Source organism: Chlamydotis macqueenii, chromosome Z (assembly GCF_036417535.1).
Source record: "Chlamydotis macqueenii isolate bChlMac1 chromosome Z, bChlMac1.mat, whole genome shotgun sequence".
NCBI lineage: Eukaryota > Metazoa > Chordata > Aves > Otidiformes > Otididae > Chlamydotis > Chlamydotis macqueenii.
In genome coordinates, this window is record NC_141593.1 from 34,154,486 (window position 1) to 34,174,314 (window position 19,829).

General features: G+C 37.1%; 1 protein-coding gene across 1 annotated transcript in view; it reads right to left on the bottom strand.

Annotated features, from left to right (window-relative positions):
* The window catches only part of BNC2 (basonuclin zinc finger protein 2), a 335,260-nt gene extending 315,949 nt beyond the window's left edge, over positions 1-19,311 (bottom strand). The window contains exon 1 of the mRNA XM_086770329.1: positions 19,213-19,311. Within this exon, the coding sequence (XP_086626455.1) occupies positions 19,213-19,215 (3 nt within the window). The 5' untranslated portion in view covers positions 19,216-19,311. The remainder of the gene's footprint in view (positions 1-19,212) is intronic.
* Positions 19,312-19,829: the final 518 nt, after the last annotated feature.

Consider the following 19,829-nt stretch of genomic DNA (forward strand, 5'->3'; position numbering starts at 1 on the left):
CTCATCTCTCTCCCTCACAGCTCTTCATGTATCAGAGGGGACACAGCTGGAGTTCAAGCACTCCAAAATACTAAAAAGTGAACAAGACATATCGTAGTCCTCTGCAGATCTTCAAAGTAAGTCTGATCACTCACGGAACCAGATGTTTTGTTATCTCCAAATTAGGCACGGACTTCATTTCGCACTGGGGAAGGGCTTAATCTTACCATCTATCATGTTTCTGGAATCCTCCCTTTCCAGTCCAGACAGCACCAATCATGTTTCTGAGTCTGTTCACAACTGAATTTTTGTTACTGTATCACAGGTCTGGCAGGCATTTGTGGGAATGGGAAAGGCGACCAAGTATTAATAGAGAGGATCAGACCCACACTCTCCCCTTGAGAGACTACTGATATGGTACTGATGGTACTGATATGCATGAAATAACATACACTACTTTTCTTTTATGAAAGCATAACCTCCCTGTATATGAGTCTGGATTAAAAAAAAACCTATCCTTTTAACTTCAACAAAGCTCTTGGTAAATGGAGGAAATACAAATGTGGCACTAGAAAACAACAAAAAAGTTATATTCAGTAACTGTATCAGACAAGTGTTCCTCCGAGTTCTGGATAGTGGTTCTTTCAACCCTTGCAAACACACTAGGGACCTAACTCATGGTTGAATACAACTCTTCATCTACATAGGATTGTTTCCTCTTGATACAATCAGAGCAGATGAAAACCAGATGCTGGGGGTCTGGTTTGATGAGGTTTTGTTTTTAGAGATTTCTGCACAACACAAGTCATTCAACTTTGTGGAGCTTAAAAATGTTCTCTGTCTTCCCAAGAGATATAACTCAGTAATATGTTGCATACTAGCAAAAGACAACAGCACGACCATACATACAGGTCTTTTAGTTTTTCCATCCAGTTTTTTTTCATGTACATTAGATGCAGATATTATATGCTCTGGTATTTATATGTATTAGATACACAAGTAATATGTCATCAAACAGGATGTTTCAGTGGTTTACTACTTTTTCGTATGTGTTAAAAAATATTCAAAAAGCTATAATAAACTTGCTCTGAAAATTGAATCAATGAGAGGAGTAAAATGTAGAGCACTACAAGTTACCTTCAAAAAGGATGCTGACACATAGGAGAAGTTTTCTCTGTGTATATCAAAAGTTGTTCAGAAGCTTAAAACTGAGACAATGGATGATGGAGAGAAGCCAGCAGCAGACTGAATAACTACCAGTAAAACACATCTGTATTTTTCTATTTGTACCATATTCATAAGACCAGTGCTGCAAAACCTCCTTTGGTTCTTCTAAGCTTATAAATCCAGAACTAAGACACAGAATATGGCCACAACTCAAAAGTCAATCCCATTTCTCATAGCTGAATCAATTTTTGCATTGTTTACACATGCTCACCTCAAAATCAAGCACAATATTTGTGCAAATTAAACTGAGTTCTCTTTTCACAGAGGATCTTGCCTTACTCTCCCCTAAGAAAAGGTACTGCAGAAGAAATTACAATTACTGCACTGCTTACTAATTATAATTGCAGAAAGAAAAACTCGATATTTTTAATCACAATAATGGGTATTATCAGCTTTTCGGTTTTATAATCTAAGTATTTGAGTAATGTACAAGTGGTAAGGTCTATCACATGAACAATGACAGAATAAATCTAGTATTATGTTCAGCTGTGCATTACAGAGAACATGACCAGGCCAAACTTTCTTCTACTGCCACTTGGTTTTTTACATGGAAGAAAAGTAATTTTTCTTCCAGGCAGCATTTCTCTACTTATTTTAGATCACTTAATAGCTTTATGTTCCTGTCAGCTGGCAATTAGTTTACTGATGCAATGTTTCTGTTATTGTCAAATGACATTTACTTTATCAACCCTGCTATATTAACTGTCTCGTTCTCCTTTACTGGACTGATCAACTTACATTCTAATTCTCTATACAGAAACCGTGATACACACTAATTGCCAGGACCTGAAAACCTCTCTCTGACTTGTAGGCAAGTAGGAATCGTTTTCAGGCAAGGGTCATTAACTTTTAAGAAATCTGGAGCTTGTACTTCAAATTTTAGTTCTTGTGGCATGACAGGCCTCTCAAACACAAAATGAATGGAAATGATGGAGAATCTATCTGACCCATTGGACTGATAGCTCCACGGCCCTCTGCTACCACTTGTAGTTTTGTTTTCATCTTGACAACTAAGATTTCTGTCACCAGAAGTGAAAACTCTCCTGTCAGTTTCTCTCTGCTCCTGCTCTGGAAACCTTGAGATAAGGTTTCCATAGGAAAGATGGACATAAAAATCAGAAGCTTAGGGAGAAGCAGAAGACCATAAATATCTCATCTGTCTGAAAAAAGGCTAAAATGGTCACTTCCAAAGTGACTGAAGAGTAGGGACAAATCTGTCTTCTCCTTTTACAGTAAACATAGGAAAAAAAAAGAATCTATCAATGAGGAGAAGAATGAACGATAGATACAGAACAAGAACTCCCCAGACTGTGGTACAGGAAAATACCCAGCCTCCTTTCTTCCACAGTGGCTGAGTAAGGTGTGCTTGTTTCTCAGACAACTCTATCTCCAATTTTCATGTCACTGGAATAGCTGGCTTAGTTTCCTGTTAAGTGTTTCAAATCCATGCATGAGTGGGGAGTTGTAAAAACAGAAGAGAAAGAAAGAGAACAAAACAGCTTAAGTGCAAAGAAAATAAATGTTCTTAAAAACCCTCTGTATTTAAAGTGTGTCTTTTGTATTCCTACATAATCCTTTATTTTTCTGAAGAAATTAGGAGACTAGATTTTTGCTTATCTTTGAAAAAGAAAACTGAAGTTTAAAAATCACTTAAAGATCTTACATGCAGTACACTCATCTTTCTCAGCAACCAATATTAACTCAGTTCTGAAACTATATAAAACTGGAATATGGGACAGAATTATATTTTCCCTGGTCAGACTGACCCAGTCTTCTCCTCCCCTGAACCTTCTAAGAAATGCCTATTGTGGAGAGGTAAGTGGAAGATAAAATGGCCTGACAAGACAAAGGAACTGCTCAAAAAATACATTTTGTTGTCAAAAACTTTCAAAGTAAGTGATTTAATACACATTAATGTTGAAGATGTCACGAAGTAACAAACTCATTTGACAAAATCATCCTGCTTTCTGAACACAGAAACTAACAGATAACACAGAAACTTACATAACCAGTAAGTTATCTAAGAAACCTTTAATTGGAAAAGAAAAAATACCTGAAGTTTCATATGAGAGACAAGCACTTATTTCCTTATCAAACAAATAAAACGTTATGTTTCCCTGTAAAATTATTGTCATTATCGTAGGAATATCCATTATTTTTCTATTTTATCTAAAAAAAAATAAATATGCCTTTAGGAGAAATGCAAGCACTTATTTCCTTATCAAACAAATAAAACGTTATGTTTCCCTGTAAAATTATTGTCATTATCGTAGGAATATCCATTATTTTTCTATTTTATCTAAAAAAAAATAAATATGCCTTTAGGAGAAATGCAAGCACTTCTGTTGTAGTTTTAGTAAAACAATGATACATACTCCATGAAAGTAACAGGTTTTAATGCACAAGAGCAAGTAGCCATGCAACTCCCATAAAAATGTGTTCTCATAATTCAACAAAGACCAAAATCAGAACACATCCTGACAATACTGTAATCTGTCGTTAGTGTTAAATGCTCAGTCCTAAGACTTTAATTGCAACAAGACGTGAAGCTCTGAGACTTAAGACTGGCAAAGTGTTCATTCAGCAGGCATGGACAAGGCGCACATATTTTATACATGCTGGTGCGTATAAGTCATTGTTTGCTAGCCTAGTTGTGAGCACGCAGAGTAAAACTTTACACATAACCACAAGGCTCCTTCTCTCTTTCTGAATGTCCCTAGGAAATTTATAGATACACAAACACATACATATATATATACACACACACTCACAAAACACAAGCAAAGGATGCTGCAAATAAAAAGACGAAGGGAGTGTTGCTTTCCCCTATAACTCTTTTATGCTTTTTTTCCTAATCGAAATGCCAGTTTCTCTCTCCTTTTTTTTTTTTTTTCCCCTTTTGTTAAAGTAAGGAACTGAAAACAGCATTGCAGCCAAGCAGAACTTAGCCAGACAAGACACATTTTTGGGAAGTTTTGAACCACCAAACAAAATTTGCAGAAACATAGTATGGCAACAAGAAGCCTTCATTTCAAGTGTAGACAACAGACACTTCAGAATACTGTGGTTGAAGAGAAGTAGGTGATAATTATTATGCATGCAGAGGTACAGTTCAGAAATACCCTCTCCCCAAGTTTAAAACAAACACATACAGATGTCAAGAAACAATCATGAGATGATGCACTTAAAATAGTAATATCTGTTTACAAATTCAAGTTGCTGCTTGGTGGAAACCTGATTTCTGTAACATGTCCCCGAGATACAATCTAATATTAAAACTTATCCTGCGGTAGGTCTACTTTCCAATTACTAGAAGTAAGTATACAAGGTATATAATTAGTTATGACACTGGGACAGGCATACATGTTTCAACACACATAGAGCTCTGAACAAACTTTTTGGCAGTATATGACAGAAGACTTAAATTGAAAGCTCAAAGGCAGAGTATAGTGTATTATAGAAAAAAAAAAACAAAACAAAACACCCTCTAACTTAAAAAGTTCTCACACCAAATGATTTTTAAAGGTATGAGCATATTCAGGTGAAACACCCTTCATAAGCTGGAGAGAAAAAAAAATATTGCCCTGCAGCACCAAAATGGGCTATATTAGAAATTAAGAAAAAGAAACTCAATCCTTTGAATGGTTTCTTTTATTTCAGTGAAAGGGTGTAATTCTTCCCTAAAGACTACATTATGACAAAACATTTATATAAATCAAAGAAGATTTCTTTAATGACTCTGGGCATGGGATCTTACATCTGGGATGAAACACCAAATTCTATCAATTCTAAAATAAATTAGGCAAGGATTATATAAGTAGCACTTATCTTGGCATTAGAAAAAAAAACATTAGTATCAAAGACATATCATCAACATGCCTTCAACCGATAGCCTCTAGAAGAGCCTTTAGGACTAAATTCAGAATAAGTGAACTCTGAGCAGCTCAATTAGGTATCTAGTTTCTAAACGTTCTCATTCAAGAAACCAGCAAGACACCAAATGAGATATAATGGGAACATCCATAAGGATTATGAACTTGTCTTGTTTCATCCCACAGAAAAAATTAGACCTCAACTAGTTTAAATAAGCTTTCTTGGATGTTTGAAAGGGTGTCCTTGCTCTGCTATCTTCCCTACAAAGAAGTACTTTTAATGTCATTTTTTCAACAGGAAGTCCTGTGACTGCAGCATTCTATAACAGGAAACACCGAACCTGTCTCGGTAAATGAAATTCCGAGTGCAGAAATTTGTGGGGCAGCTATCTTGGAAAACCTACTAAAATCATCATAATTAATAGGGCTCAATTTCATATTTGCATAAGATGATAGTATGTTTTTAGGGTTTTCAAGTGTTTAGAAAACAGCTTACATATTCTTGATACACAAACAAACCAGATAATTCAATTTTGGTACCTATCTGATAGGAGTTATCAGTATAACTTCTTTAATTTCACACTCTTAGAAAAAATTAAAACAAAAAAAACGTACATTGCCTTTCCAAAATGAGTATAGTAATGCTACCTCCACCAACTCAGCTAATGTTACTTAGAGAGATGATGTAGCACTGTTGGCAGAAATATTTCTTCTGTCAGCATATACCATGTCCCATCTAGACAAAACCTGACAATACCCTTCTTCTTCCTCCTTCAGACAGTTAACAAAAACCATCGCCCTTTCCGAATACTTGGAAAGAGTGTGCCTGTCACGTCACACACTGTGTTTGTGTGAAGGAAGAAATAAAAATTTTCAAAGACAGAGCTTCCCATGAAGAACACACAGCACCAGATGCCTATTCCCTTTTAAGCTGAAAGAGTTAAGTGTTTGTTGCTTACAACTGTGGTAATAGGGCTAACATGGCACTTATGATTAAACCACTGAAGTCTTCCTCAATTAAAACCAGTACTTTTAACATCACCCCAGAAGCAGTCTGCTTAACAATCTGCATAGTACCTGGGTGGGCCACATTCGGCATTAGTTCAGTTTACGAACACAGCAGGAAGAAAAATAATCTAATCTTGGGGAAGAAAGAAACAAAGTTGGCAGTATCTGAATACCCCTCAAAAATACCAACCTGTGTTAGGTTTGTCTAAATTGTGTCTGCCTCAGAAAATACACCTCTACTTCTCTCAGTCTCACAAACACAACAATACATTTAGAAAACTAGCTCCACCTAAAGAGAAGGGAAGACTTCATCTTGCATTCTTTCTGGGCATTGATCCTGCATGCAAAAGGCACTGATGCATTTCAAGTGCTGTAAATAAGTAATGGTGTAACGCTAGTATGAATAAATACAAAGATAGTACAATTTAGTGCACTCCAAAGTTACAGTCCACCTCAGAACAACAAATAATCATATAAAGCTCTAGACGTGTATTACTCTAATCAACGAGATAAAGCTTATCCATAGATTTTGCTTTATTTAAGACAGTCTTGTATTCTGAGAACATTACAGTATACCACTGAATTACATTATTACCCACATTTCCATCATTCACAATCCATGTACGATTACATGCTACAGATTATAATATTACGCAGTACACACATTTACTGATATGTATTCAGTTGTGGATTTTTTTAACTCTGCAACTATCACTTACAATAAAATTGTCCCCCTCTTTCAGTTCTTACAAGTCACTACTCTAGAAGGATGACTGGACCTCTTTTCCAGACAATGTTTTTTCCTCAGTTCTGTGAGGTTTTGGATAAGTAGGATGGTGACTCAGATACTATTCACAGAGTGACTGGCTTTACCATAAGACATTAAAAATCCCACTTGAATATAAGCCATGATTCAAGTTCCTATAATCCCTTCGGAGCAAAGTGTTAATACTACTGTTGTACAATTTTCCAGCTCTGGTAATTATGACCGGACATTAAGCTTACGAAAGCCAAAGGCAAAACTCTTATGAACTATTAGAAATTAACTACATAAAGAAGTAACCATCAGGTGATCAGGATATCGATTCACAGCGTGTCAATTAGCTTGCAGCACATGCCATGTAGCTTTGCAAACACTGAAAGTGAAGTAAACCACGTATGATCAGGACAGTGCAAATTAGTTGACAAGCTGTAAATTCCTACTAAAGGTTACCTTGCAGTAAGTCTTTGGTAGGTATACTCACAAGGATCAGGAACTTAAAACACCAAGTTTTTCTGAAGTCAGTGTGAGATCTGGTACTGACTGCTTTGATGAGAGAGGATCTGTTCCATCAGCTTATTCTAAACAAACAGCAAATGAAGTTTGTTCACTCCATCCGGAACTGCCACACATATCCTATGTTTCTCTTTGAGAAAGGTCCTGAAATTTTATCTGGCTTCAGCCTATAATTCAAGTTTGTAACAAATTTTCTTGACATGCTGGGATGAAATTTCGATATTCTAGTTAACTGAGAGATTTCTAAATAATAAAAGGTCAGCAATGAGTACAGTGCAAACCCTCTAACAAAACACCCAGTACATCCAATGAAACTACCTAATGCCTCAAAGCATTAGGTGCCTAAAGCACTGACTCCTACCTTGCCTAAACTGAGTTAAACAGCACCTGTGTCTCTGTTCACATTGAGCCTCAGCAATTCTGCACACCTGTCTCCATGACTGGCAACGCTGCATTACATGAATGGTAGTAAAAGAAGTTACCTGCTGAGTAACATGACTTAATTTCAACTGACCTTCCATTAACTTTTACGTAATTTATGAACTTTTCTCTGCTTTTTCCCATCCTGGCACCACATTTTGCCAACACCTGGTATTTCCCATTATTTTATGAGTAGCTTCAGTTATAAATAGTCATTCTCCCAAGACTATCTTACTAGGAACAGCAAGTTCCTAAAATCTTCACAGTCCTGACACTTTTCATAGAAAATACAGAGATACTTTCTACAACATAACAATAACTAACTAAGCCTGTATATTGTGAAAACATTCCCATGATAATGTAATCACAATATACTTCAATGTACATTGTAACAGCAATAGAACCTAAGATAAATGGATTGAAGATCCTCTTTTGCAAGCCAATGAAATGCCAGGCCATTTTTGGTTATTCTTCTTTAATAATGTATAACAAAAGGCATAGTGTCGTGCCTTTCATGCAAAACTGTCATCATAAACTGAAGTAATCAGACATCTCAAAGGAGAGGACATCCCTAATTTAGGAGAGCAATGCAGGGATTCTTCTACAGATCCAATCCAACATTGCTTTTTCAGGGAAAATATCTCAAGAGCTGGCATAATCATGTTTAGTTCCTAGAATTAGAGAGATACCAGAGGCTTGGTTGTTAGCAGGTCTCATTATCATTACTGTAATATATTTATAAGACACAGGTTCACAGTACTAGCTTTGGTTTAAGTAATGCTTATGGGAACATATGCAAATCACAGAATAAGATAACTTAATATATTTCGCAAAGGAAACAGTGGATTGTATGCAAATGTTGAGAAAAAGGCTTTATAACATACAGAACAGATAAGAAAGCTGAAGAACAACGAAGATAAAATAAGAAATACAAAATTCCAAATAGAAACCAGTATTTCCTAAAATGTTCTCCTAAGAGTTAAGGGAGGTACAATATTTGGTTTCATTCTAGCAGTACACTAATTTTAACAGACACCTTTTAGGACTGATCTCTGTCTTCCTTTTACTCAAGAACTTGAACTGCCCAAAAAGCCTGCCTGGTAAGAAAAATGCCTGTCCAGAAAAATTTCTGTAGATATAGATGAAAAAATTTAAAACTATGAATTTATATGTATGCATGTATGTACGTACTATGTGTGTACCATGTATATGGGTGTATGTATGTATATTTTTACATATATGTTTATGCATTTATAGACATAAATATTACGTATGTATATACCATAATATATTGTATATATACACACAATAGAGCTGCAGCAGAATTTCTGAACTTTTTTTTTGTTCCATCTGTAGTGGAACATCTTGCCATACATGCCACTGCCATGTTTTTTAAAAAGCACATTAAATCAAAATCATTCTTGCAGTATGTAAAACAAAAGGAACATGTGTATTTTGCTTGTTATGAGGCTAAATTTGTGTTGCTTTGTTATAAACATATCACCACAAGGGCAAAAACAATCCTGAAAACCAATTACGTTTAAAACCGAAGTATGAAGGTGAATACTTGTATCCCGCCACATCCTTGAGGCTTAAATACAAAAAGGTGAGGACAAGAGCAGTTCTCTGGACTTCCCCTCTCAGCAAGTTTCTCTCTTGCAACTGTTCAGTCTATTGTCATTAGATTCTTCATGGGTCTAGCAACAACTGCACGAGAAGAGTGGTTTTTTCGACCCTCAGTGTTTGATAGCAGGAACACAGCAATTCCCTGTACGTTCCACAGTTTTATCTAACATGCTCACAAATCCTCAGTACAGCCCAGTGACTTTCAAATGCTGCACAGAACTCACCCATTATACAAAACTCAACTCACCATACTGCCCATACTTGTGAACCATTTAATAGGAAAAGGGCCATGAAATTCCACACACAAGTAACATAAGGGACAGGACGGGTGTGCAGAGTACGAAAGACGCAAGCCTCTTGCCCTGCTGCGATGGTGACTAGAGATACAAGACTGTTCAAATTCTTTCAATATTGTACTACCAGCCTCACCCACCTCCTTCTTTGTCATTACCAAAATCACAGAGACTTTTTGCTCTTATTTTTAATGAAAAGACTGCTGCTAGAGTAGTCATGAAAGCTATCAATTAGCAGGAGATGGCAAGGAGCTTCTTGCCACCTTCTGACACCCAAAGCAAACCATGAAGAACCAAGTAGCTCACTCCCATCCTTGCTGCCCTCATACTGCCAACAGCATTCCAAAAAGTAATGAAAGAGGATGCATATCGCCATCCTCTCTGAGTGCCCACTCAGCAACCGAGGACCTTCTTGTTTATGGAATACTAATTTGGTATCATAGATGTGATCATTTAAATATACCAGCTGATAAAGGAGATTCACTGATATGCAAAGTAGTACATGTGGATAAAAGGAAACAGAGAAGATTGTAACTTACATTCCAAAGGCAAAAGTTAAAAAATAAGCCCAGTTTAAGTAAAGCAATAGAAACCTTCAAGTCACACATCACTTATCTGCTGTTGCTTCCTGTTCCTACTTAACTTTCTTGCTGTCTTACTACGTGAATTACACCAACTTAGACTTAAATTCCCTTAGAAGCCTTTAGTTACATAACATATGCAATTTCACACATTGCTTTTAATACTCACACCAATGTGTGGAAAAAATCTTAATGCCAGTTTCTGTACTGAAGAACATAAACTCCTCAGCCTCTTCCCACTGCTCATACAGTCACTTAGTCAACTGGCTTGCAGTGTTATTTATTTTGATCAGGCATATTGTATGGGACATCAGACACAAGGTTTCTTCAAAAGCCAACCCAAAATACAGTTGCTAACTGAAATATGGTCATGGCCTAGCACAGAAGAATGATGTAAGTTTTCACTATTACTGCTATTTTTTACTAATTCTTAGCATCTTCAGCAGAACAGCAAAACATTTTTCATGATGCTCTCTAGGATTCTGTACAGAATCTCATTCTGGAAAGTTAAATATTATCAATAGGCTTTTAGAAACAAATAATTAGTATCAGATCAGTATAAAAGCACTGCCCAACTGTATTGTAGACTATAAATTACTGTACCTAATAATAACTGCTTAAACATACAGATGGGGTATATGCCCATTTGATTAGTACTAGGAAAATACGAGTAACTTCACAGTGAGGTAAGTAACAAAACCTTTCTTTAATAAAATTGGCACACTGCAACAACAAAGCAAATGGAGTTAGACCAGTAAGAGTTTATCAAAACAACTATAAATGTAATTACATAGCAATGAAAATTGTCATGTATTAAGAATAAAGGGGAAAAAAAGCGTTTTCAGGGAACTACTTCCCTTAGTTCAAAAATGGCACCAATCAGGACTTGCAAATTAATTTACCTTAAATTTATTATACCTCAATTCAATTTCAAAGTAGCTGTATTGCAAAAATCACCAGGCTAGTTGCAGTAAAAAGAAGTGGTTCATCATGCTGAGCACATCTTTCTAAATGTCAAATGCTACATTTCAACAGGAAAATTTATTTGATTCCTAACTGGCCCTTTCATCTTTGATTTGGAAACCATGTAGTAAGTTTTAGATTCATCAAAGCTAATATCAGTCTAGTAATGAAAGGATGTCTTAAACTAAGTAGGCACTACTACATTTGTTCCAGCTCGCGTCTGAAGATTTTGTTCCATTTAAATATTTGTCTAATTCAAATCACAAAATATAACAGCTTCTCTTTCAATTTTACAAAAGTGGAATTCAGTATCAGTGTTACAAATGTTTCCAGTGTTTGAAAAAGAAAAATAAAAATATTATTTTTGCTGAATTTTCTCTCAAACACAATTTTCTTTGGAGGCACTTGTTCCTACAATCAACTACTATATTGCTGGTCACTTTGGCTTTGATGTTCTGAACTAAAGCAAAAGGTGCAGCCATGCTTCACTTCTTTCATATCAGAAATGTAAAGAAAACCTAAAAAGCCTGGAATTTCTATTGATAAATGGTAACCACTCACACTTTTTGAAGATGTCAGTCTAAACAGTACATCTTAAACAAGGAAGCTGTAAGAATTTTTCCAGTAGCCCACCAGAGTTATCATCTTTGAAATCCTCTTAGCCTGCTATATGGAAAGCACAAAGAAGGTGACTAGATTTTATTGAACAGTTTCACATAGCTTTAACTCCACTATTTCAATGGCTTTACTTCCACTTTCAACCTTACTATGAACAGGACCAACATTAGACCCTTATGCTTTACACAGAACCAACTCAATTGTAATTTAACTATAAATCTACAGATCTAATTCTGTTTTGACCAAAATATACTCATGAAAGTCATACAAAGTTATGTATCATATTGTTATAATACCATTGATTATAAAGTAATTAAGCAGCATTCTAAAAGGTCAACTAAGAGAGGTCAGAAATAAATAAGCATGTATTTTTTACTACTGTAAAAACAGAGGGAGCTCAGAGTTCAGTTGGATTTGGTTAATAGGGTAGGTCAGATGGGTTTCACAGGAACTTTAGAAGCAAGGTGTATGTGCATATTGCACTGGACTAAATGAAAAATGTGCCTCAAGCAGAATGAGGAAGCAGTGTCATCACTAATGATTTTGGCTCATTGGGATGTCAAATGTAGAAGAAACTACTTAGATGCACCTACATATTCTCAGACAAATTTATGCCTCAGACAAGACTATATCAATGCTTTTAAAATACCATGAGTGAATTTGAAGCTTTGCTAACAGAAGTATTTTAAAATACATTGTCATCCATATTTGAAGAATTTTTTTTCAAGTAATTTGGAAGACTTACAGGTTTTGATCCAAAAGTGAGTAAAAATAGAAAAAATAGTCATAAACTGTATTATTGAGGACTACTTCAAGTACACTTTATCCTGACACCTTGAAAAAGGAAAAGCAATACATTTCTTAGTCATAGAAAACACTTTTTCCCTTGTAAATGGCACTTAAATGAAACTAACATGATTGACAAGTACCTCACAAGCAAGCCTTGGCAACACTTAATGCAAGTCCATCTCTTCGGCGTTTTAAGCAAAATTCCTTCACAACTGTTTGTCTTTGCAATAACTGCTACAAAGCTCATTAGTGCCAGCCTTGGTTTATCCCCCATGTTGTGCATTTATCCCTGGGATGCATTATCAACATGTGGCACATGTCCTTGACATGCACAGAAGAGTTGCACCCCAGGATAGCAGCATGCATGACAATAGTGTTGACTCTTACTCCTTTATGGTTGCTGGGATGTAACTGAGAAATCTAATAACTGTGACAGTAGGCCTTTAGGTTTTTCCTTGCCTTTCCAGACAGTGAAGCTGCACAGACACTAATGAAAGGTTAAATGAATAGGAATAGCTGACAAGAGGTACAATAAAGAAGGGACTTGGTAATCCACAGACACTGAGCAGAGATCCTTGGCTCAAGCAGAGAAAGGACAGCACATCGTCAAGTCACAATATTTAAAACAGCTTGCTATACACAGAGGCTTTTGTGTCTGGGTACATGTCTGGCTCCGGAAGAAAAAAAGATACTGAAAAGAAATTTCAGCATGGGGCACTTTAGCAAATGTCAGGTCACAAAAAGAGAAAAATGTTTTTTGTTTGCTGTTACATCTTTGTATTCAACATTAAAAAGCCCTGACTAAAAGCACAAATCACAAGTTTCAAAATAATACATATTTGCAAATACGATAAAGTTGCAACGCTAATTCAATGTGATTCCAGCTGACAGCATGATGGGAGTTGCACATACACTCAGCTTCATTTACAGCTGGTAACAGTTCATAATACGCTTCGTATACGGTCTAAAACTCTCCCTGTAGCTGAAGAATTCTAACAGGCCCAGCTTCTTAAGTTTTACAGGCAGCAGAACTGTAGATGTAACAGATTGCAACACACTGCAAAAACACAGCTAAACTTCCAGACAGTGCACCAGACCATGGTGACTTAAAAACTTTCTAGTGGTTAGCTTATGGCATTTTGATTTATTTTGGCCTGTGACTTACGAATCAGCATTATGGATATTCTGCTTTCCGAATTAAAAAATAATTGCAATGCCTAGCATGTTTTTAAAACTTCTCTAGCTTTTTCTAATTTTCTATGAAAAAAAAAGATTTAAGTACATAGCAGAACATTTTAAATCCCTAAAAAAAAAACAAACAGAAAGCAACAAATCAGAAACAAATCTCATTAAGTTATCTGAATTTGTGGGTTTTTTTACATAAGGCATTTCAAGAGAGAAGTACTGAAACAGATGATGCAGATGAAAAGAATTCTCTCACAAAAAACCTTGATTTACCTGAAATAAGAAAAAAAAAGTATTTGCATATGTATCTGGAGTATAAAATATACATATTTATAACATATGGTGAGAGTACTATGGAAAGATTCTAAAATGAGAGAACCTCTTTGAACAACCACAAGAAATTACAGCAGAACTCCTGAGTGTACTAAGATTCTAATAATCAGCAAATAAAGGCTTTTACTAGCATGGCACATAATGAGAGCTACTGTGCCAAGAGACAAAGGAGACAAATCTGGTAGTTTATCTCACTGGATTATATCATTTACTTAAATGGTAAATAAGTTTGTCCAAAGTAATGCTCGTAAAGGCTGCCATGTAACTATTACGCAGCAATTATGATCAATGCGATTTTAGAGCAAATATATCAGAATTTGGGTTGGATGAAACTGACACAGAATACAAGGTTTAAACAGATGCTTTTTATTAAGCCATGTTAAATGCTATTCCTCTCAATTAAGTACAAATTCCTGGCTAGATTAGGAAGTGATACACATTTCCAAAATGACAGGTATACTCTATTTGTTTTGTATTTTATGGGGAACTTCTTGTATTTCCAGACACACACAATTTTTTCTTAACACATACTAATAATGGACATTAAATCAAATTAAATCATTACATCAAAAGCCCCGTGCAAGCTTGCAGACTGAAAGTCAGGACTCTTTCATCAAACAATATTCAGCAAAGAAAAGACTTCAGTTTCTGGTGACAGTGTCCAATGTGCAAAAGGAAAAGGGACACTGTCAGAAACTCCCATCTTCAAGGGTGAAAAAATATAAATTTGGGTTTTTTTTATAAAATCCAATGTTTTACTTGAACTTGTTTTAATGTAATTACTTTGCGCTGTTGGTCATTTCTGTTTTGCTTGAAATTGACAAGATTTGCAGTCAGCCACAAATCTCACTGACATACATGTGTATGTGACACAGAATAACGCTACCTCAAAGCCCAAGTTCTGTATCTTTGGCTCTGATCCAAAGTTAGTAATCAGCCCTCCTTTATTCAGAATATTTTTCCCCTTTTTCTCACCTATGGCATATCTAATAAAATCATGAAGCTCCCTCTAGCTCTGCAGAGGAGCTTAACTGACCAATGATCCTTTACAGTTCCTTCCCATGTTCAAAAGCAATACTGAGAGAGAGTGAGAGACGTCTTTCCCTTACATAATAAGTGTTCTCGTTTTCATTCAGCAGTTTTCAATTCTACAACTTGGAAGGACATGGATAATATGTGAGAACATCTGCTATGAAATACAGAAAGTTAAATACTGCTTATTATTGTGCAGCATACTAAAGACCCTGTTAATCATTTCCAACTTATACTTTTATTTACCAAATTCTAGTTTGAAATCTTACATTGTCTGACAACCTAGCCATGTATGTACTGAAACACACACATACACACACAAACGCACTTCCATCCTACTTTCCAAAGTGCAAAATAACATAAGAAAGAATGATAGATAATACCATAGCCCCATTTTAGAACCCAACTTTTAAGCAGAGACTGTCTTAGTTCAAAACCAATTTGTTTGTATACACTGGTTTTCCAGAAAACCAGTAATGCCAGTGGTAATTTGCTGACTGTATTTTCACCTACCATAATATTTACACATACCATTTGTAATGGCTTTTATTGTTTAATCTCCACTGCATTTCAGTATTGGATAATATGGAATTACAGTTATTTAGCAGGCTATAAATAATGTAGTTGGCATGTGCAATTGATATTTAAAATGTCGTATGACAACTGTAAAAGCCTCATTATAGACTAGCAAATCATTTCTAACAAGCAAGTTCAACTGACAAATACCAAAGCAAACCTGCAGTCTATGCTGCAAGCATGTTTGTTTTATTTAAATGATACACATTTAATGCAATGTGCAATGGACCGTCCACACAGACTATAAATAAGAAAGAAAGCAAACTTTCAAAGCAATACGGCTATTGTGAAGTTTTCTAAAATAAAACTTAAAAAAGAAAAAAAAAAAGGAAAAACTCAGTAACAACAGATAGAATAGCTTACTCTCCCCTCCCCCCTTTATGAGCTAGTGTCCAATTTCTTCTTTTCTGAACAGCTGTATTATCCAACTTAAGTTGCTCTGCTAATTTCAGTCCCACAAGGACTAACTTGGAAGGCAAAAAAGTACTAGAAAAGATCAATTTGCTGGGAAAGATCAAATGAGAAAACTGTGGGGACAGCACCAGGTCAGAGTGTGAAGAACTAAGCAGACCTGTTCTTCATTAACTTAAGCTCTCTTGGGACGTCACACACTACCTGTCCATGGGCTTATTGAACCGCCTAACCCTCCTCTCTGTACCATTCTTCTGGGCCCAAGTGAATCATACCCTGCTGCTGACAAGTTAGCAGGGGACTGCGGCTGCAACATGAAAGTACTTTTCTTTCTTGTCTAAATCAGGCAGATTTTTGAAAAGACGACACAGCATTGACTCGTGACATGGCAAGATGAAATGAGAGGTCTGGGCTGGTCTTCGAGCTGCGCAGATAAAAGTAATCAAATGACACTCCTGGAATGCAAATTGGCATTCTTGACTGCAGCAATTGCACAACCATGAAACATCTCTGACAGCAAGCAAGATTAGGACAAAATGTTATGTAAAGCACTGAACTCAAAAACTCACTAGAAAATTCAAACTGTAACACTTACATTTTAATATAGCAACAGTCATCTCTGCTTTTGTCAGTTCCTTTACTTTGTTTAATGTAATCGCGTACCCGTCTTTCACAAATACCTCAGTAATAAAAAAGCAATGTGATTAAAGACATAGATCTGCTCAGTTTTTTCCCCTAAAATGTCACAGTGTTGTATTTTTACAAAATAATGTATCAAGGCAGGGTTTTTCTGTTATGTGTGTAAGATGTGGGCTTAAGGAACACTTTCACAATCCTAAGTCTTCTTTTAAGTTTCAAAATTTGCTCATAACAAATTAAGTTCATAATTTGCATTTAGATTTTCCTGCATCTGGATCAGGTAAAGATGGATAATTTGAAATATTTAGTGAATAAATGTTGAAATTCATGTGCTTTAAGAATTTAAAGCAGAGCACACACAGAGTTAGATGGTTCATTAATACTGGACAGCTTAAAATAAAACTACAGTGTATCAGACAGCTCATATGCCCCATTAAATTTCAGATTTAAAATTCCTGCAGTTTTTAAGGGCAAGGAAAGTTCCACATACTTTCACAGGAACTTGATATTCTTGTGCAGATCTGCTTATCGGGCTTATTAAATATTACTGTCTGAAATGAACTCAGTAATTAAACTGTGAACATTTGTACTCTGAAACTATAACAAAAACGCTACCCCATTTTAAAACTCATCTGTGGAGACGGGTTATAATACAGAGGGGAAATGGAAGATAATGAGAAATAAAAGCCCACTTCCACTAAAAAAATATTTGAACGACTGCTATGCACAGCTAACATACAGGTTAAGAAAAGAAATATGTAATATCCTGCTTTGACTTCTTACTTAAAAATAGCTTCAAACCATTTTAACTGTCGGCCAGACACACACACACAAAGACACTCGTTGCCACTTTAATCCTAGGTACACTGGATTATTACATGATGTCTTTTGTGCATCAATTTTACAACAGCTTGACTCTAGGGTAAATGGGAACCATCATAAATCGCATGCTGCTTTCAAAACCACTTTAATTTCTGTCAGCGTTACTGTAACCACAGTCCTGGGCACATGCTGCTTTTTCCCCTCTCTTTTTTTTTTTTTATTGTTGCCTACATTTGACAGTTGCATCTCCTACACTCCAATTGTGGCTTTGATCAGTGAAACAAGACATGTCATGTTATGGAGAAAAGGGAAAAATACAAACTCTCCATCTCAGGCTCTCCCTTCATTCATTCATGCAGACATACACTGGATCTATAGTTCGAGTGCTGTATATATGTGAATACATGTACATACGTACACATATATATGTATATATATACACACACACGCATGTGTGTGCACATATGTATGTTTAAGGCATGCAAGACAGATATGTAACATCCCTGGAGTGAGGTGAGAAAAGCTGACTGAAAGCAAGGTGGTAGTCAAACAGCAACTGAAAACACACCACTGAACGTGGGCTGATGGTTCATCACTAGCTGAGGTCAATCCACTTGTTAATACCAACAGTTATCATCATGCATGTTAAGTTTAGTCATGGCTCTAAACGTGCGTGTTCTTCGCAACTGTTTGACCTATCCTCACATCACAACCCAGACAAACGGACTTCACTCAAACGAGGTCCTCCGTCATTTCGGTTTTTAATTTTCAAATTAAAAGGTCCCGAAAGCCCAAACCCTGTTTTGCAAAACCCCTCCTGTAACGGGGACGTGCATTCGCACAGCGCGTGACATAAGCAGCAAAAATTTGCTCAAAAGTTGTTTTTTTGGAGGGCTCCCCCTTCCCTGTACAGTTAGGGCATCAGCACACTCTGCAACTTCTGCTAACAATCGCTGATGGGAGAGGTGCAAACTGCAAGCACATGCACAACAAAAAGAAAAGAGTTACGGGGGTAAGGTGGATTTACACTTCTGTCTCCCTGCCTCGGGCGTTGTTTCACACGCAAACACACAGCTCCTTCCCGACCCCCCAACCCCCCCAAAAGGCCACCTTTACATTGTGTGCAAACCTTAACTCATTTCCGAGCAGAAGGTGGTGTCCAAAAAAAGATCAGACCACCGAATGTCCGAGTCAACCCCACTCCACCTTCGCTCTCCCTCCCTCCACACGCACACACTTTTTTTTTTTTTACACTAGCCCCTCATCTTTAGTGGAGGGAAGGAGGCGGTAAAAAGCATGTGGCCATCCCATTTCAACCCCCCAAACTCACTTAAAAGTTTAGCACAGCCTCTTAGGCATTTTTCCCCCAATCCACGCAGCACGGGGCTGATTTATTTATTTATTATCCTCCTCCTTCGCCTCGCCCGGCTGCTTATTTATTTGAAGGCTGAAACACACCGGATAGCGAGCGGGGCTGCTTGTGTTAACTGCACGATTTATTAGTCAAATCAAACCGAAGTAAAGGCTAGAAGGAAAACGAAAGGCTGCTGGAAACTTCTTACCATCTCTGCATGCCGGTTGCCAAGTGCACCCCCTGTCTCCCGATCTCCTCTCAGCGGCAGTGCCGGCACCCTTCCTTTTGCCTCTGGGCTCTCAGCGCCTCTCTCGCTCTTTCCCCCTCTCTCTCCGTCTCTCTTCACCCCCCCCTCCTTACCCCCTCCCTTCCTCCTCAGTCTCCTCTCTCCCCCCCCTTACACCTTCAGGTGATTTGAACTAAAAAAAAAAAAAAAAATAGAGATTTAAAAGCCTAAAATGCCCCCCCAAAAAATAAAACCAAAAAGCAGCATCAGGAGCCGCGAGAGTCTTTCTCTCCCCCCGCCCTCTCTCTCTCTCTCACTCTTCCAAAACTTCAGCCCCCAAAGTTCAGCCCGAGCAGCAGAGAGAAAGAAAGTGAAAAGCGCTTTCAGCGGAGAGCTGGAAGTGATGGGAGGAGGGACCCAGGTTCGGGTCAGAGCCTCCACAGGTTGGTTTGTTGTTGTTGGGTTGTTTGGCTGGGGAAGGGGAAGGGGAGGCGGCGGGGGGGAGGCTGCGAGCGGGTCGGAGCGGGCAGCGCTGCTTCCTCCTAAACCCACGCTCTCGAGCGAGGGCGGCAGACAGGGAGGCAGAGGGAAGGGGAAAG